We start from the raw sequence: 20,759 nt of genomic DNA on the forward strand, positions 1-20,759 counted from the left end.
CTTTAGAGTTGCTTGATCCTCTGTGAAAACTGTCGCTCAGCCTGAGTCGCAAATCACCTCTAAGCTTCCAAAGTTCATAACCTTTTAGTCTACACCTTTTAAACAGGTACTGGTTTGCTCAAGAGCAAGGCTAGGTAGGATGAGGTTCTAACAGAGTCGATCTTGTTTTGATCGTGAGATAACCGACACAAAGATAACCGACACGAACTAAATACTGTATTTATGTCCAAAGTTGATATTTGAATTTCTGTGTGAGCATACAGTACCTAAAGCTGGAGCACTGGCACTCCTGCAGCGAACTTCGGCCAGAACACAGACAGAGAAAAGAGCAACGCAGCAGCAAAGCAGAAAGGAGGAGGAGAGACAGAGAAAAGGGCAAAGAGAAGGAAGCAATTGGAGCAAAGTTAGTAGAGAAAGAGTTATTCAACATTTACAGTTCATTGCATCAATTTGTCTCTACCTTCCAGATAACATTGAGGCAGAAATGAGTTAACAAGCAGCGGGGATGGGATCAACTCGCTCTCAACTCAGATGAAGGATTTTCTTTATAATTCAAACTTTTCTGAATCTGTGACTTTTGACCAGAAATAATTCTCATGTACAGCACACTCATAATTTATGAGTCATAAATATCAGGGAATAGGCTGTTCCTGTTACCCAATTCATTTTGCTGAGTTAGCTGGGGTTTTTGTTTATTTTTTTCACTGAGCAAATGGAAATTGTGCTGACTTTAGCCCCGGTCTTCAGCGTTTGTTGTTTTGAACTCAATGACACTGTAATGTTTGAGTTGAGTTGACTTTCAAACAGGCTGAAAGGAGACTGGCCAGTCCCCATCCCTGGTTAACAATGTTAGTTAGTTAAAGGGATGCCTTTGCATTTTTTTGAATTTTTCCAGCTGTATTCAAGAAATGATTTTCAAATTTTAAGAAATGACATGAAAATATTGTATGGCATGTACATGGGAGCCAAACTGAAAAGCTGTTAGAGTCATTCGGATACCGATTTATCTTTGCATTCTTTGGATTTGTTGAACAAGTTATTTTCTATTCACAGTTCTCAAGTAATGTGATGCTAATTCCTTGCTAGCAGAGAAAAGGTGGGTCTGCCTCCTCTGAAATAACATCAAGAACCGTGCTAGAAAAACAAATGAACCATATTTAGCCAATAACTGAAAGCAAAGCTAGTTACACTGAGAACAGATTGGTAAACCAGAGGAAAAAACAGCCATCGTTATACTGCGCTGTAAGCTTTCTAGCTTTCATGTTAGCATTTATTTCCCCTACCTATTCAAACCAATGGGTCCAACTAGCCTCAAGCTTGCTGATAAGCATGCAGCTACTCTTGCAATGGCCATTATGTGTGTGTATGAATGTGAACAACGCTAACAAACCAAAGGACAAATGAGGAAACCATCTCCCCCCGCATCGCGACAAGTGGCTGCAGAAGAAAGGTAACCGGCTGAAGTTCATAATATCCAGGTCTCCCTTCGGTTAGAGACGTGGAAACTCACTGAGGCTGTAGTCCTGGTCGTGGCCGTGGACAGGGGAGAGCTGCACAGGAGACGAATACTCTCCGTCTCTCTCTCTGTCGCCGTTCAGCTCGGCCCTCAGCTCGCCCCTTTTGCTCAGTTTCCCCGGCAGAGTCTGGTACTTGTTCAGCTCCATGTGGTGATTCTGGAGAAGCCGTGGAACAAAATAGTGTGTTAATGTCAGTAATGTCGGTAAGTATTTTTTACGCCTGGTCTAGAGCCAAATTTTCAGATCGATAGCCAGAATCAACACTGTTCCTGACAAACGCGACATATTTTCACATCATACTTGCTAGTTATCTGCTTCTGACACGCTACAACATACAACAATCTAAATGCAGGCTGGTCAGTCTCATTTAAATATCTTTCATAAGACCAGGCAAGGTCAAGAGGGGGTTATAACTTGGTTTGATCCTTGGCTCTGTTGCATAACATAGGCTGATGTTGTGTCCTTTGGAGGGTGAATCTCTGATGCTCCCAGTATTTGAGCAGGCATCAAAGTCACCAGGGCTCTGAAAAGAATAACAGGCAAAAGGCCAGCAGAGAGGAACGGCTGGGAGGCAGCCATGATGCCTAGTACTACTGACAGGCACTTCAGGTGGGTCATGGCCCCCTGTGTATGTGTGCGTGTGTGCACAGTATGACTGTGTGTTTGCCTGTGAGTGCAGCATGAATGTGTGGAGCATGAGGGTGTGTGTGTGTGTGTGTGTGTGTGTGTGTGTGTGAATTGTGTGTGTGAGTAAGGCCGTGATCACATCGGAGGCTTTTTCTCCTACCCAAATGGAAAGCTCCGCTGTGAGCGTCGCTAGTAACAGACAGGAAGAGGTCAAAGGGCACGAAGAGCGTTGCGTCACTCTTGTTGCTATGCAACGCAAAGTTTGAGACAACTTGGAGCGCTGAGTGTGTTCGAAAAAGCCTCCTATGTGATCCCTGCCTAAATGTGTGTGTTCGTGCATATACAGGAGTGTGTGAATGCAACTGCACATACTGTGTGCACGCATGTTTGGATTATGTGCGCATACATGTGCATGGACATCAGGGATGGGTTGAATTCACTTTCAGTTTAGTCAATTCGGGAAGTGGATTGTCAAAATAAAGCAAAAAAATCTATAAAAACTTCTTATTTTGAATTGATTGAAGTCAAAGGGAATGGATCCTAACCCTGTCATGCAGTCTACAGTGATGTACATTTGTCTTTGTGCATGTGTGTGTGAGTGTGTTCAAGCGGATTAGGTGAAGGTTAGGGCTGTGTGACGTCATGCAGCTGATGAGTACCTCTGCCCCTACGTCTGATTCAGTCTCAACTGGCTGGACCTCTACAGCCTGTAGCCGACAGACACGGGAGAGAGGAAGGAACACACACACACACACACACACACACACGGTTAGCAAGTTAGCAATCACACAGTCAGCTTACAAGAGCATTAATGTTTGGTTAAGGAGTTTAATGTTAGTGTGAGCTTGTTACTTGTTACTTGTTGGTTAGTGGTAGAAACAGTAGCAGGTTAGATTAGCTAAAACACAACGTCTGTGAAGGCAAAAAGAAGTACTTTCTTTTCCAAGGCAACTGATTGCAATGCAGCAACAACAACCTTTTGTAAAGATCCACTCTGCAGCTCTTCAAGACTACTGGACAGCATCCGGCGCTGACTCCTGGACAGAAAATAAACTTCACAATTAGAATGAATGGAAGGAGCGTTTGCTAGCATATCATGGCAATCCCACTTTTGAACTTTGTTCCATTACTGAAAGCGGCGTTTCATTTGTGGACTGCATATTAGGTTGGAATGTTCAAAACAACTGCCACTAGAATCAAATGATACTTTTACTATTGTAACCCTTCAGGTTTCTCAGACTTCACTTCTCTGATGTTCATTTCTATCGCAACACTATTGTATTTGTACTTATACTGTATGTAGCAAATAAGAGCACCAACCAATGTGGATTTGAGAAGGAATGCCCCGTATTATTCATTCATTCAAGCTCTGTGAAATAAACCTACTTGAGTTATATGACATGAATCTTACACAAAACACACAAACAACATAGCAAAGGAGTCTACTTGCCATGCTCCATTAAGGAGGCTTGCATCCCCAGTGGAAATCAGCGATGTGTCCAAAGAGTTCTGGATACTACTATAAATGGCACACACAGGAGGAGATTAAAGGTAAGTAGTGTGTGTATATGTGTGTGTGTGTGTGTGTGTGTCTATGTCTATGTGTGTGTGTACCTAGAGTCCAGTTCTCTCTGGAAGGGGGATGAGGACATCAGCAGCGGAGACGATCCTCTAGAAGACATCTATGCGGAGACAAAACAGAATTTCGCTTTTTCAGGCACGGATCTGCTTATTGCAAAGTATTTTGATTACTGCCCACGGTGTTGAAATTGTGGCGGTTTTTGTAAAAAATGGTGTGTATCATCTTACCTCCGACCTGAGGATATCTGAGTGTGCTTTGTGTGTGATAGCTCTCAGCTTTAGACTGCCGCTCAGCTCCTCCTCACTACTCCCTGGTGGAGAGGAGAGAAGAGAAGAGAGGAGAGGAGTGAATACAAGACTGTGGAATATCTACGGGGAGCTAATAGAGAAACGAGGTGGAAAAGGTGGATCAGAATATACAGCGGATAGTTCTTACCTTGTGTGAGCGCCAAGACCTCCTTCATCTTTCTGTACTGGCCTAGCAGAATGGTCAGCTCCTCTATATGGCGATCCTGTCACAGGGCGAGACACAGGGTTTCATCTCTGACACATTTGTCTCTGACATATGGATGTAAAATATGGCGTTGGCGTCTCGTTTACCTTTTCATCATTCGAGGCTAACAAGGACTCCATCCCCACCTTCAACCTTTGAAACTCTTGGTCTAATAAGCAGATGGGAAAATGAGGCTTTAAAATGTTATTTTGGCATCGGGGGTAACCTAACGTCTAGTCAGTTTAGGGCGTCTGATGGGTGCCTGATGTGATGCTGGCGACAGACATGACAGCCATGCTAATATGGATAACCAAGCAAAACAAATAGACACTGACAGCACAACTGGCCATACACCGTCACCTGGGACAAACACTGCATCCCTTCATACTGATATTACTGTGTTTAACTGGTGCTGTGTGCCAGGACCAATTGAAAAAAAGAGTTCTCTAAGAATTCCTAAAAGCTTACTAACACAGACACATACACACACACCTGGGCCACATGTCATTCAACATCCTTTCAAATACAGCAGCTGTGGTTAATTTATCTGGCTTGTTGCAATGGAAGCCAGGCAAATGATGCGGAAATTCTGTCCGCCGGTCACCCGAGACGAACTAAAACAAATTGGTAAGCGTTTGAAATGTGAAATAGTATTGATGCGGTAATCATAGAAGGACCACTTTTTACATGCTCGCTGCACTGCTGCTGCTGCACCACATCAGAGGAGAAAATCCTGCAGCAATAACGCAGAATAGATGCAGATTTGAGGGAATACTGCAGCCAGAGCCATGAGATAAGCCTACATGAAGCCTACATGAGACTCACATTTGCCAGCCAGGAGATTTGAAAGGATGTAAAGTAGTACTGGATCTCAGTGTAGTCGAGTTGGAATGTTTACTACAACCAAAACACAAAGTGAAGCTCAGCTGTGGTCCAATCTCAAACCAAACACTCTGCCTCCGGACACTTGATCAAGAGACCTTAGCTTGAACATTCAAGAGTAGCCACACACTGCTTTTACCTTTCGGATAATTTGAGATTTGAGCCTGTGCACACTCATTTCCAGCAGTCATTTGACAGCAATCCAAAACCTTACAGTACTCTCACTAATAGAGCATTCAAACTCTGGGTGATGTTGCAAGGTTACAAAGTGGGGCTGTCAAATGGACGTTTGGGATCAAGAGCTGAGAGAAGGTACAGAAGAGTCTGCAGGTTTTCATTCCAACCAAACTCTACACCAGCCGATTACACCGACTAGTTCCTCCTCTCTGGTTGAAGGTGCTGATCAGTGAAAGCCGCTGCTGTAGTGATTGGTTGGAATGAAAACCTGCAGACTCTCAGGCTTCGATGGCACATGGCTGCAGCAGACATCCAGTGACAAGAACACAGAAATGAAGTTGTCAAGTGGTTCTACGGGCAGACGAGTTTGGCTGGAAATTGGACCCATAAACACAGCGCACCATGCCTTACATTTGTCAATCAGCTGCTTGATATACACCTCCTCTACAGCAGAGGGCAGCAGAAAGTAAAGAACAAGTCAATTCACAGCAGAGGAGAGAGGGAAATGATTAGACGTTAACCGGAGCTGACAGACACGCATATCACTGTCTCTCGCGCCGACAGAGGTAGATCTGACCTGATCGGGCAGACTGACAGGTGTGTGTACCTCTCTCTGCGTCGTCGTTGGCCGTGCCGCCTCTGGCCAGCAGTTGGTTCTGCAGGCATTCGATCTCGGCGTCTTTGGAGGCCAGGAGCTGCTGCAGCTCGGAGATCTCTGCCTGCGGGGAAAGACAGAGCGGATGATACAGAGCGGAAATGCACAACAGTATCCTTCAAGTCAGGAATATATCTGAATGGTGCTACATGTAGCATTTTTAAACATCAATATATCATTGTCAAATTAATTGTATAATTAATTGGTTATAATTACGTAAACAAATGAGACCATGGTCGAGATGATTGGTAGCCTCTATCTCATGCCAGTGGTATTGTTAGTGCTGGTGTTTCTCAAAAGTAAGGCCACATTTCCCATGAACCCCGTTGCTTCCTGACACAAAGAGGATGCTTCTACTTGTCCCCCATCCACCACCCTGGCATCACTCTGTGTGTTTTTTTTGCGCAACAGGATAAACATTTTGGAAGTGATTTTTCCATTGGCCTTTCACTCCTTCTACCATCTGCTATTGCCAGAAAGTTTGAAAGCTTTAAAAGAACAGCGCTGTCCTCCTGTTTTGTGCCATAAAGCAATCTTCCTTTGTGCCATAAATCAATGCAGATTTCCCGTCAAACCCAACCCAGTGCCACACAATGTAAAACGCAGTGAAGAGGCTGGTAGAGGCTGACAATCTTCTTAGATATGGTCTTGTTTGTAATTGTACTAATGTCTCCAAATTAATGTAATGATTTATTAATGTTAAAATGCTACAAGTAGCATTTTCAATTCAGTGAATGATATTATATTATGTAGTAACTTCAATTTGGAACACAGGACTGCCTAGGACTACTGATAGCTCCAGGTTGGCTATGGCAGTGTGTGTGTGTGTGTGTGTGTGAGAGAGAGAGAGAGACACAGGGGAATAACTACAGCTCATCAATAAGCTGTCAGTGCAACACATATCAAGCATCTCACAGACAAGCTTCTTGACAAAGGAAAAAAACAACGCGTCAAATAAGACACCAAGCTGCTCTCTCGCACATTTTAAGACAACTGAACATTTCAGAGCATGGGCAAAAAACAAAGACTTTAGGGAAAGAGGAAGAGACTGAGACATGGAGCGGGTTTCCAGAAAAAACAGGCAATGACGAGGAATACAATGACATTAAAGTTGATCGGGGCATATGGACATTTTGACTACACTACACTGGTAGTAAGACTAGTCCAAATTCCAGAGGGAACTTAAAGGGGCATAACACTCAATTTAATTTCAATGGCCAAAGCAAAAAACCAGAGGAGCATGAAGCTTCTCCACAGACAAGACAGTGCATTTGTGGATTAATAGAATGTCTGGATTTTTACATGCAATTGAAATTAATATCATAGTGGAACTATGAATGTAGTGTATTGAGCCATTTTGATTTAAATGGGGGTATTTGTTCACAAGGAGGCCAGTTCTTACAGAATTTTGTACAGTTTTTGGTCATTGAAGCTGCACTAGATTTGTTTGGCAAAATCCTTTATATAAAAATACACCCATTTTATCAGTCTAAACAAAGTCCAGAAAAAGTGGTTGAACCTCTTTACCACCTCCACCCCCACCACACACTAAGAAGAAGACATTTGAGGTCCGAGGAGTGTTTAGTTTACTGACATTACATGATTTCTGGGTAATGAAGTCCTTCAAACTTTCTAAAAATTCAAACAGTTACCTCTCGCTGCCACTTGGGGCCGCCAAAGCGAGACGTTTCCTAGTGCAGATTTAAATGCAGACTTAAATACACGGAACTGAGAAGGGGGCTTGCACTAACCTAGGTTACATCCTTCATCACACACACAAACAAATGATAGAGCACTTTCCCTATGAATGCACCTGACAAATTTACATCACGCATGCAGCCTGTCAGCCAACAAACAAACAAACAGAGAGGCAGTCAGAAGGACAAGTATAGAAGGATGGATTTTCCTTCCTTTTTTTGCTTCATGTCCTGACTCTGGGACACACAGACCTAATCGCTTGTCCTCTCTCTCATGTGGAGCAGCTCTGCATACAGTAAAATGAATTTCACGTGTACATGGCCGGCCATCCGTCTCTCAGTCAAAGAAGACGAAAGAGGGACAGTGAGCTGTCTGACTGAATCTGTGTCAAAATCATGTAGCTCTCTGTTTTTTTCTCTTTCTGTCTGTTTTTATTTCTGTCTCTCCATCTGTCTCCCGCTCCTTCCGACTTGAACCTGTGTGACTTGTGATTGATATTCAGCCATCACAAGGCTGACAAAAACGGAGGAGGAGCTTAGGAAGGAAGAGGAAGAAGAGGAGGAAGGGGAGGAGGAAGAGGAGGAGGAAGAGGAGAAACAGGAGAATCCGAAGTGCAAAAGGAGGAGATTAGGAAGGAAGAGATAGAAGAGGAGCAGGAGGAAGATGAGGAGAAAAGGAGGCAGAGTATTAGCAAAGGGCCAGGTAACAAGCAGAGGGGAGGAACAAGCAGGGAGTGGCAAGATAAAAACGAGCAAGAGGAGTAGGAGGAAGAAGAGGAGGAGGAAGAGGAGGCACCTGTGCGCTGCGCCAGCGCTCCTCCCAGTGCTGCTTCTCCAGCTGTGTGTGCTCCACAGTCAGCTTGAGGCTGGACAGCTGGGTCATGAGTGACTGGTAACACACATGGAGAGAGTAAGAGATAGAGAGCTAGAGAGAGAGAGAGAGAGAAAAGAGAGAGAGGAGGAAGGTGGTAACGATGGGGAGTGAGACAGAGAGATGGACAGAAAAAGGAGAGAGTAGAGAGCAAGCCGTAAAGAGAGGGATTAGTAGTCAGAGGAGAAGATAGAGGAGAAACAGATAGTGGAGGAGGGGGGAGAGAGAGAGAGAGAGAGAGAGAGCAGGAGGGAAGCACTGTAAGCAGAAAGAAAGAAAAGGCAGTTTGACCTTCAATTTAACCATTAACAAACGACGTGATGAGGAAGGATGCTTGTGTTATCAAAGGAAAATAAATTAATAAGCAAGGCAAACGAAGCATTTCTCTATTTAGTGGACAGATTGAAGTGAGAGAAGTTGAACTGCTGATCTAGGATCATGTTCAAGGATTTAATCAGTCGCTTTATTAAGGATTTCAGTTTTGTGGACACACGTTTTTTCAGTTTTTTTTGTGTGTTGTGCTGCGTTTTCCTTTCAGGTCTATGAATTAAGACAATAAAGGTACAGTATAAGGTGTCAAAACAGAAGTGATGGTGCAAACGCTGGTTATATTTGTAATTTATGTGAGTTTTGAGATCTGATCTTCAAGATTTGATATAATGAGACCACATAGAACCTGCAGCTGTATTTATTTACATTTGTGTTTGTGTTCCTCCACATCTATATCTATATCTATATCTATATATCTTCATCTAAACCTGTTACTTAATAAAAGTTTAAGTTTAAGTGCACCAAATTGGCAGTGTACCATAGACATGTATGATATGTATTGTACTATATGTGTGTGTATCCAGTACCTTGGTGGCTCGGAGTTTCCTCTCATACTGGCTCTTCTCTCCCTCCAGCTCCTCCACTTTGCTCTTTAGATGCTTCACCTCCTGTAGCAAATCCTGGAGACGACAGAAAACCAAACCACCGCATCTCTTAGTTCAGATTATTCTGACACTTTTAAAACTAACATTTCTGAAAAAAGGAATTGCCTCAGAATCAGCAGGAGTCGCCTCGGTGCTGAACACATGCCGACACATAAAGGGGAAGACATTCAAACGACAGATCCACATTCAGTGCGGTTAAAGGGGGGGGGGGGGTCGGGTCTCCGAGGCTGGACAGTACAGTGGTTAATACAGGGACACAGTGGAAACATCCTCCTGAAACAGACACCACAGCGTGCAGTTATCAACCAGGAGAAGGCTGAACCTCAGAACCCCAAAAAAGCAAGGACTGAAAACCATCCGGACATTCACCTAAAAACACACATTTCTCCACTGTCCTTCAAAAACCTTGTACAGTATCCCGCAAAAGTCAGCCAACCTCTCAGGAGCGAGGGATCTCTCCCATGGGCGGCCATGCAATTTTTCATTTTATGACGTTTCTACGAGGCAACCGAAAAATATTTCATATTACAGGAGCCGTTACATGACCCGTCCACCTGGTCAGTGTAGGGAGAAACAGACCGATGTAAACCTTTGTTAGTAAAGGGAAGAACCACAGTCATGCAAACACACCATGTCAAAAAATGATGAAAAAAAAAACACACTGCTTAACACAAAATACCAAAAAATTGAAGGATTTATAAAGAACAAATCCAGATCTGGGTTGAAATGTGTTTTTTTTCCAAATGCGTACAATACCTGAGGAGTAGGCGGAGTCAGTTGCAAGTCTTTGGTGAATTCTTGGTTCAAATTTTTTAAACAGTTACCTCTTGCTGCCATTTGGAGCCGCTAATGTGTGAAATTGCGTAGTGTGACTTTAAATAGCTTCAAACCTCTCAGCATTGTAGTTTTTGTTGCTCATTTTTTATTATATTGTCACACATTCAGCTTCAACAACCTCAGCTACGCCTCAAGTATATGTAAGTATTTGGAAAACCCAATTAAAGAGGTCCATATCTGCGTGAACCAGACTGGAACGCACCCCCAACATACTGCAGCACACATAGACACTCTGCAGACACACTACAAGAGAGGTGGTTAGTTCAATTCTGTGGAAACTTCCAAATACCAGGTGGTGTGCGGTATGGTTAGAAGGGGAGAAGAAGAAGAAGAGAAGATGTGATGGGGAAGGAGGAGAGAAAAGATGAGTGCATCCATCAAGTCTCCCTACATGTACAGTCCGTCTTCCATTGTGCGTCCGGGTGTCCCCCAGGTCGGAGCCGGACAGGCTCAGGTCGGAGCCGGCCAACCCGCCCGAGGGGCCCCGGCCCTGGGCCTGGCCGCCCGGCGGCTCCCCCTGCCGGGCCTCCCTCTCCTCCAGCGCCCGTTTCTCCTGGATGCGGGTGCTGATCTCCGCCTGAAACCTGCACATCTGCTCCTGGAGCTCGCTGATGAGATTTACCACACACTGAGGGGGAGGGATGGAGCGGGAGATAGATGAAGGAGAGGAAAGGGCAGGAGAGAGGGCGAGGTGGGAAGGTGTGATGAAGTGAGAAGAAGGAGAAGGAGAGGAATGGAGGAGAGGAGAGGAGAGGGAGAGGAGCGGAAGAGGAGAGGAGAGGAGAGGAGAGGAGAGGAGAGGAGAGGAGAGGAGAGGAGAGGAGAGAAAGACATGAACTTATTGGTTATCTAGCCAGTAATTGGGACTGCCTCTGTTGCCATATCTGGATTGCTGTCGGCTGCTGCTGGTGGAACTCCTCCAGGAATTCCAGGAAACACACACACACACACACACACACACACACACACACATCACCTGACAAACAAACTGAATGACAAATAACATACAAACTAACAGCAGAAACCATGAGAGCGGAAGAAGGAATAACAGTTCAGTGGAGTTCAATGGACTTTCTCGAATGCAGGGAGAGAGGAATCCTGAGAAAGTTTGCGGGAAAGAAAATGTTATCATCAGCATCAAAATAGAAAACGCAAGCAAACAACCCATGAAACACTGTTGTGCATCGCATCAGTGACTTCCACACTCAGTGTCAGAGGCAGTGCGCAATATAGAGGATATAATAATGCATCCCACTTGTATGGAATGAGTCATTATTTGGGCGGCGAGTGCAGAAACACAGATGATGCAGGCGAAGCATCGTGCCGTACCGCCTCGCATTGCCGGAATAGTGTGAGACACAGATATGGGCTCGAGTATGCAGCTGAACACATGCTTCCACACAAGCACTTTGACAAATTCACACACACACACGCACACACACACACAGAGTGCCGTTCTGCCCCACTTCTCTTTGGGTGCCAATGTGAGGAGGGAGTTCTCTACAAGACAAGGCGGGTATTAGCTTACTTTCAGGTTGTTCTGGGGTCACTGGAGATTCGGGACAGTCCGGGAGAGTTTTGGGGAAAAGTGCGAGTAGGCAAATATCTATTCTAATATGAGCAAAAGAAACAGAAGTGGAACTTGTCAATCAAAGAGTGTGTCCAGTACTGTGACGTCTTTTTCCTTGGATTTTCTGTTTGATGCAGTGTGAGTTTCTGTAGGTGGCGTAGGATATGTGCTGTCCCATAGCCCAAATTTGACAACATAACTGACTCTGGGCCCAGGCTCAGTACAACACACTAGCACTCTGGTCATGTGTTGTCCCATTAGAAACAGGGCCATGACCCAGAGTTTAGACCAGCTGGCAGACACAGACACAAAGACAGGAAGAGAAGACAGAGCTAGATAGGCAGAGAGGAACACAAACAAACACACATCCAGGTATTAGACACAACCGTACACAGAGACAGACAGAAGGAAATTGTCATCTGAGGCTATGAGCTGTTGATAAGACACACATTCCACAACTCTAAGGAGAGCAACACTATGGTGTGTATTTGTGTGTGTGTGTGTGTGTGTGTGTGTGTGTGTGTGTGTGTGTCCGTGCGTGTGTGTGGTACTGGTGTGGTTTCCGGAGGTGAAAGTGTTTGGCCCCGAGGAATTCTCAAAATGGATGCCTGCCATTCCTCCTGCCAGCCCACCGGAGCCTAGCAGCTGTTGCTAACCGCGCACACACACACACACACACACACATACAGTTTGTTGACAAAAAAACGCAGACTGGTGTCGGTTACCATCTCAGCGTGACCAAAGCAACGCAACACTGCTCTACGTCGGATATGTTGGATTTATAGCCAAAGAACATGTGTGTATGTGTGTGTATGAGATCAGATACAGTATTTTGTTACTACACTAACTAAGCATAAACATGTCACTGTTAAAGTAATGTGGTGTGTGTGTGTGTGTGTGTGACTGTGGGATCCAGACATTTGTCCATTTTGTACAGGCTAAACCACAAGTTTCCCCCTCTCTCCCTCTCTCCCTCTCTCCCTCTCTCCCTCTCTTCTGAAGGCAACACTGCACAGCGAGTGTTAGGATAAGAACAGTTTTCCCTTATTACTGCTCACTGTATTGGGCTCTGTAGTAAACACAGGGTTTATGTGTGGCTGCATGGTACTTTAGATGCAGATGACGTTCCACGTGAGCGCTGTACATGTTGCACGAAGAGTCTGATCACACTTTGCTTTTCTCACACAGACAGACATCGGTGACAGTTACATCCTGCAGTAGCTGCAGTGTGAATGTCCTGCATGTTCTTTTCTATGTGTGTGACAGTGTGTGTGTGTGTGTGTGCCTCGCAGGGCCGACAACAATATTTCTACACGCCGTCATTTTTCATCTCCCTATCTGTCTGTCAGCGTCTCTCCTCCCGTCCCTCTCCTCCTCTTCTCTCCATCCCCTCTCCTCCCTCTCGCTTGTCCTCCCCTCTCCTCACTGTCTCTCCGCGTCTCTGTCTGCTTCCGCCGCTGCTTATCAGGCAGTGTGTGTGTGTGTGTATATACATATATATATATATATATATATATGTGTGTGTGCATGCAGAACACGGGCCTCTGTGTGTCGACAACGCTTCGTCGTGTTTAGTCAATCAAAGCACAACCCTGGGTGCTGCATCCCTTGTGATATCTTTACACACACACACACACACGCACACACACACGTGGCAAAACCACGAGAGCAGCTCCAGTATCTCGCGGTGCCATTGGGGAGCAGCTGGGTGTCACAATGAACAAAGTCCACACAAAGAAACTACTGAAGACAAGCAAAGACTGCTCAACTAGACTGTGGCAATGTGTGTGTGTGTGTGTGTGTGTGTGTGTGTGTGTGTAGACGTGTGTATATGTGTGTGTGGTCAGTCAGACACGCAAGAAGTCTTAATGTAATTGCCACTGCATACCAAGCGTTTCTCTATAAAAAGTGACTCCTGATATACACTTATATAATTACAGTTAGGGCCATGCGATAATTCAATATTATCGTTTATCATCTTTCAGTGGAATCATATTGTGATATGATATTATTGTGATATATATATTTAAAAACTCAGTTTTGTTTGACATCACACCTAACTACCATACATGCATTTGATTATTTCACATTGATTTCGCATACGTGAGCCATATTATGATATATATTGATAAAAGAAATCGTGATATTGATTTCAACCATATCTCCCAACCCCCAATGCTTCAATAAATCTGTGAGAATGAAATGCCATTGTTTTTACTGTGGATTTAACGCATTATTTTCCACAGTGACTCGCCTGTTGCTGTTTAAATGTGAAGAACAAAGCAGCTATTTTGGCGGCAGCTTCTGGCTGATGCAGTCACAACATGGCATAAGCTCAGCAGGCCAGCAGCAACACAAACTGTGTGTGTTCATTAGGGGATGGAGAGAGTGATGAGGGCACACTGCAAAAAATGATCCATCTTTACAATTTCATTTAGTGTTCAGTCTCAAAAATCTGCCAGTGGGTGAAGATAATTTCATGCGTTTCCAATGCAGTTTCACCTGTTCCAATAATTTTCTTAAAGCAAGACTGATCTTGTATTGGAAACAATCTCAATGCTGCATTCAGTGGCTTTTTGAGATGGATATTTTTTACAGTGTTCACTTCATTGTTGGGTGTCAGCTGTCTGTCTGTCTGGCTGGCAGGCCGTCTGCAGGGTGTTGTTGTAGCTGTCTGGAGACACTGTTTGATCTGCTCTGGCTTGTTGCAGCGCCTCACACACATTTTATTCTTACCTCTGCCAAGTTGGAAGGAGGTTATGTCGGTTTGTTTGTCTGGTGGGAAGATATCTCAAAAAGTTATGGATGGATATGGCTGAAATTTGTTAGACAGATCAGTTGATTTTGGTGATGATCCGGTCTGGGATTTCCTCCATTAGAAGATTATTGCTTTTTTAGCTTTAAGTATTATGCTGCGTTCATGTGCTGCTGAGAAAGTTCGACATCTGGGTCTTCCCTGCCTCAGGCTTCATGGATGTTTGCTGGTACTAGTATACAGTATGAGCTTTCAGACGCAGTCCGTGCCTGGTGTGAATTAGCTGTCACCTCTACACTGACCCGCTGACAGAGTTTGAAGCTGATAACAGATCTGAGAACAGCCCTGGTCCACATCAAACACACATTCCTCTCTGGCTGGGATCTGCCCGCACGCAACAGGTGACATCGCACAAACAAAGAGGCCAGAGGATTTTTTTCCCATGCATTCCCACAGGCCATTAAAGTAATAAGCTGGGATATTTTCATAGAAATAAATGTAGTTTGGCTACTTTCTATCATTGATTGCTATAACACAATAGTGATTCAACCTATATCCAGTTCATGAAAGCTTTTACATTTGCTGTTCTAAACAGCCGGTGTCTGGTAGCTCTTTCCTGGGAAAAATCCTCTGGTACACAGGACGTAATGCGTTTTACATTTATGGTTTGTTTGAATAAATGAAGAAGAACTGGGTAGTTATCATGAGCAGTGATAGGCACCATGGCTGAACAGACAAAGAAAAGAGAAACTCAAACTGCATCAACAGAAAATCCAAGGAGAAAGACGTCACAGTACTGGACACACTGTTTGATTGACAGCTGATCTCTGGGAAGAGCAGTGCAGAAACACCACAGCAATGAAAATGGAGACAAAATACAAAATTACCACTTTAACTCAATAAACTCTAGATATGTTGCATATTAAACAATCCTCTCAGTCTGTGTCCTATTCTCAAGATGCCCATGGTTCAATAAAACACCAGGAATACACAGTCCTAATGGGGACAATTTTGGGTCTGAGAAACCCATCTATTTTGGTTGGAGCGGTGGAGGGCTGCTGCGACCACAATAGCCGCTGGTGAATGTTGTTACCGTTTCCTTTGGCTCCAAGACAGAGAAAACAGGGAAAACACACAAACAGGCTCTCGGCCTTACACAGCATGTCAGGGTCGCAGCCCCGTATGTCCCTTAATGTCCAGGCTGGAATGTGGTTATTTTCCTTTTGCTCACAGACAGAGAAAAACACAGACAGTCTCACTTTCAGCATATGTGTCCCCACATGTTCGGGGCGGACAAGGCTCCTAGTTCCTATATTTGATGCTTCTGTGTTGCTAGTTTGGTGGGGGAATGAACGATGTGTCCTCTGTTGACATGTAACACATTATGGAGGACGCTTTTGTCCAAAGCGCAATGGCGTGTGATGCTGAACAAAAGCTAAACCACCTAAGCAGTGATGTAGTGGAGGGTAAACCCGTCTAAACTCAATTTACCCACGTATTTATTTGCATGAATACAGTTTGTTCACCTTATTTTACGTCTGAAATTACACATTAAGACATTAATTCATAGTATACATCATTGCAAGTAGCGCCAAATGGATGTAAGTTTTATGATAACCAGGTGTTTTAAGAAAAAAAGAAGCATAAATGAATGCTTTTCTGAAAACAAAATGGATTTTAGTTTTTAGTTTACCCTTTTTATTCACCGCTACATCAATGGTCCCAAGTGGGGAATTTTCAGTTAGGTAGATGCAGCAGGGCTCTCTGCCTACTGTTAGGAATGGGACGATATATCAACATTCAATATATCGCAATACAAAAATGTGACAATACATATCGTGGGGCAGAAAAATTAATCGCGATAGTAGCTCCATTTTATTCTGCTGTAGTAATCACAAATGAGAGGCTTGACCATCACAATTTCACAAGCTCTCCATCCAAATTATATTATTTTACCTTTTAACCTACTGTATAGAGCAGGTTAAACACATTTAAGTTTGTTGATCGCTGGACCAAAGAAACAGCAGTTTGCCTGTTCCTAGTAACAAAAAATGAGTTTGGTTATGGGAAACGCACACACACTCACACACACTCACACACACTCGCACACACAGGTCTGTTGATGCACCATACCTCGGCCTTGTCCTGCTTGCTCTCTGCAGGGTCCTGGGGGTGCGTGTCGGGGTGCGTCTCCTCCATGCCGACCAGCTTCAGTTTGAGGAACGACACCTCGTCCATCAGATCCAGCTTCTGAGTCTCCAGAGAGGTCCTGCTCAGCAGCTCCTGGAAACACACACACACACACACACCATACGTTAAGATACATGAACCAACGCACAGAAACAGCAGGAACACAGGCTCGCTTTCCCATCCAAACCACACCCATATACACACTTCAAACACACACACACACACACACATGAATCGAACACACACAGCTACCAGAGCGCAGAGCGGTGAGAAGTCAGCATGCCGCTCCACTGGGTACAATGTTCTTCCCACACTGACAGACCAGGCTAGGCTGGGGGCCCAGACCCCGCATGGCTAAATATACACACTCTCTCTCTCACACACATACATACACACACAGAGGCTAGGGTCTCTATTAATATATCCCTGTCTCTCTTTGGTATGGGAGGGAGAAAGAGAGAGCGTGTGTAAGAGAGAGAGGGAGGACATGAAGTCCACTGACACTGTGACTATGAAAGTTTGTGTGTGTGTGTGTGTGTGTGTGTGTGTGTGTGTGTCTTCTCTGACTCACACACTTATCTCTTTCCCAACTCTCTGTGCGTCTGGCCGTTGCTTTCGTTTCCCCATCCAAAACTACTAATCCCACTTCGCCTTTTCAAAGCTGAACTCTCAGTTGCCTTAGATGCCATTGTTGTTTAAATCTCTGGCTTCCATCTCCTTCGCCCTATTTACTCAATGCAAAAATTATCTTACTGTATCTTGTTTCACAATTTTCCCGAGCCAGACCCTACTGGAAACAAGTGACAATATCTTGAAATAAGGCAGATCACTCCACTGGTGGAGGATAATGTCACTTAATTCAAGAAGATTCCTGAAACAAGTTGATTTGTTATTGGAAACAAGTGATATTATCTCATCCCACTGGCAGAATTTTTCCACTTCTTTTAAGAAAAATTTGATTTTTTTGACTCAATACCAGACTGAGTGACAGTGAAATAGCAGTGAAATAGCCTGCAGGATTTAGTAGATATGACTTTTGGAGATGCATGGTCGAACCAAAGTCAGATGCTTTCTATTAGCAGATTTTGAAGTAGTGACAGACACATTTGTGTGTGTTCCACCACAATACTGTATATTCAAGAACATTTCACAATGACATATGACTGAGAGAATCACAACTGGCTTCACGTTCTTTCACTGGAGTCTGACCATGTTTCCTTGTGTAAAGGAAACATGATCAGACTCTAATCTACAGTTATTAGGGTATCTGCAGGTTTCAGAAAGCCAAATGTAAGACTTTTAAAGGCTATTTTTAATGCTGGAATTTGATTTCAGACCAATTTAACGACCAAAAACAAAGAAACAAAAACATTGGCAGCAAAAGCAGCCTATTTCTGACTGAACATAGCTAATGAAAGTCTGAAAACTATTAATGGACAGTAAAATAAAGAAAAAGGACACTTGGGAATTAATGTGGACATGATGTTTAACGGTGTTTATTAAAGCAGATGAGATGAAAACAAAACAAACAAAACATGTTTGGCATATTGTATTAATCCTGTTTTGTATTAATCTAAGAGTGGTGGGTCAAACTTAATGTGACCAACTGGAAGTGCAAGTAATGTTATACAACGGTAACGTAATATCACACTACTGCTGGTCCCATTCACATCTTTTGGTGAAACTACACGTCATGGCATGCACTTTATTCCATTTTCCTTACTTCCCAACTCTGCTTCGACTAAATATCACCACATATAAAGAATCTGTCATTACCTCCATCTAATTTCATATTTGCCTCAAAATGAAACTGAAATAAACCTGTCAGTACATAAGTAAAATAAGACATCTTAATACTTTTTAACACCTTACATGCAGATAATTTAACACTTTTTTGACCACAGAGGGCCACTGTACTCTCCAAATGGCAAGATCACATGGTCAATAAATTGTGTCAACACTGCAGCCACAGACAGACAGCTAAAACCCCATAATCACTCCAGCTCACCACACACACACACACACACACACACACACACACACTTACATGCACACACAGAAAATCTGCTTAGTTATGGCAGTTGACAGTCCGTTTGCAATCTAACACCACGTCACTTATAGCAGGATAAGCCCCGCTCTTTAGAGGTAATTTATCAGTCTCTCTGGTCCTGGCCTATGGTCTTCAGCTGGCTCGCATTCTCTGTCCCTTAATTACGAGGAGCAGCACGTGACACATTAGCATCCTCTCTGCAGCCTTTAGAGCTATAGAACTCCTGTCCTGCTGCCACTCATCAAGCATCACACAGTTACATAGCTGAACTCAGATCTGGACTCTTAATATGTGAGGAGTTTCATTCCAAAATGAAACATCCACCATTTGAAAACAAGTGACACCTACTCTTACAAAATGATTGAAAGCAGAATGAAAGGAAAATGATGGAAAATGCACTCTTCTCTCCATCTAAGTGATAGTATTTATTATGTTTCATAACACCCAGATGAAAGCCTGTCACTGAAACACGTTGGTGAACTAATACTTTTATTTCCATTGAGAGAGTCTTTATCATCATTTGCATCTCATCACTTGAAAATCTGTGCTTTTTCTTGGTGCATGATCTTTTTGAAAGTTTCACTAACTGACACCATAATCATAATCAACCTTTTGTACTTTTTAAAGGATAGTAGGGAATTAAAGTGATTGGATTATCTATATTTAGAGATAATGAATGATGAACTTCAGCTAATTATTCTTTGTCAAAATGGATCTACTGCACTATATAGCATTTTGGAAATGAATTAATCTATTCTCATAGAGCTTTCGTCTAAAAATGACTTTCTTTGGAATGTGTGTTATCTAGGGGAATTCACATATTTGAGCACCATACTTTAATTTCCTATGAAGCTGTGGCATTATTCAAACCCACGTACCGTAACATATTTTTCATTCTTTTGCATTTCTCTAGAATCATTGCTGCTATCCAATCATTGCCACTTCCTTGCCTGTAGGAAGTCCTTAATAATAACAGTTTCCTGGTTTTGAGTTGTTTATGAAAGCTGAAAATCACTCTTGACTGACACGCCGTGTGTGTGTGTGTGTGTGTGTGTGTGTGTGTGTGTGTGTGTGCGTGTGTGTGTGTGTGTGTGTGTGTGTGTGTGCGTGTGTGCGCGCGTGTGTGTGTGTGTGTGTGTGTGTGTGTGTTGTTAAGGACACAGTGTAACCATGGCACTGTAAAACATATACATAATAGTGGCTGAATAATGTCTTTCTGTCTTTCTCAGAATAAAGATACTGTCTATTTCTATGACTACATGAGTGGGAGGATTCCCTCTACCATGAGAACAGTGTGTTCTGTGTGTGTGTGTGTGTGTGTGTGTGTGTGTGTGTGTGTGTGCTGACTCAGGCCTAATTCTTTATTAGTTGTGGTTCCCACAGTAAGCAGCAGCCCTGCGGCACTGACACAAACTGTTACATGGCTGGATGGACTCTCTCTCTGTCTCTCTCTCTCACACACATACACACACATACACACACAATGACAGAGACACAGAAACAGGACCTCCTATGGCAGGGCCAGACATGTTGTCACCTTCAACATCCTTCAAACCAGCTTTCTAATTATTTATCGAGGAGATTTAAGAGGCGCAGACTTTAGGAGATGATAATTACTCTAAGGAGGCCAACACAATAGCACACATCACAATCTTATACGCCGCACCCACACACACACACAGAACACAGACAACCGTTATCTTTCTCCACACTCCACATTGACCCATCCCATATCACATTGGGTATTTGACCAGGACTCATTAACTGTGATATGGGACCATGTTACACACAAACACACACAAACACACACAACTACAAACCTGGACAACAGCTGCAAATCAGTGCAGCTAAATCCAATAAAAGCTACTAACTTACAGTCGTGAGTCACATAGCACTGTAAAGGAGATAAGGGAACTGCTAGG

The 20,759-nt window shown here is 43.6% G+C and overlaps 1 protein-coding gene across 9 annotated transcripts in view; it reads right to left on the reverse strand.

Moving 5' to 3' along the window:
- The window catches only part of ppfibp2b (PPFIA binding protein 2b), a 78,579-nt gene that overhangs the window by 10,629 nt on the left and 47,191 nt on the right, over nucleotides 1–20,759 (reverse strand). For 5 of the 9 annotated variants that reach the window (XM_078282966.1, XM_078282959.1, XM_078282962.1 and 2 more), the window contains 12 exons: nucleotides 16,731–16,880; nucleotides 10,664–10,900; nucleotides 9,358–9,450; nucleotides 5,885–5,996; nucleotides 4,326–4,387; nucleotides 4,162–4,237; nucleotides 3,954–4,036; nucleotides 3,759–3,826; nucleotides 3,595–3,663; nucleotides 3,121–3,181; nucleotides 2,804–2,851; nucleotides 1,511–1,673 (listed from right to left, as the gene is read on the reverse strand). In XM_078282966.1, the coding sequence (XP_078139092.1) occupies nucleotides 1,511–1,673; nucleotides 2,804–2,851; nucleotides 3,121–3,181; nucleotides 3,595–3,663; nucleotides 3,759–3,826; nucleotides 3,954–4,036; nucleotides 4,162–4,237; nucleotides 4,326–4,387; nucleotides 5,885–5,996; nucleotides 9,358–9,450; nucleotides 10,664–10,900; nucleotides 16,731–16,880 (1,222 nt within the window). Of the gene's footprint in view, nucleotides 1–1,510; nucleotides 1,674–2,803; nucleotides 2,852–3,120; nucleotides 3,182–3,594; nucleotides 3,664–3,758; nucleotides 3,827–3,953; nucleotides 4,037–4,161; nucleotides 4,238–4,325; nucleotides 4,388–5,884; nucleotides 5,997–9,357; nucleotides 9,451–10,663; nucleotides 10,901–16,730; nucleotides 16,881–17,039; nucleotides 17,177–20,759 lie in introns of those variants that run through there. The other 4 variants (XM_078282965.1, XM_078282961.1, XM_078282960.1 and 1 more) reach the window with 4 other exon arrangements.

This window comes from Centroberyx gerrardi, chromosome 4 (genome assembly GCF_048128805.1).
Source record: "Centroberyx gerrardi isolate f3 chromosome 4, fCenGer3.hap1.cur.20231027, whole genome shotgun sequence".
NCBI lineage: Eukaryota > Metazoa > Chordata > Actinopteri > Beryciformes > Berycidae > Centroberyx > Centroberyx gerrardi.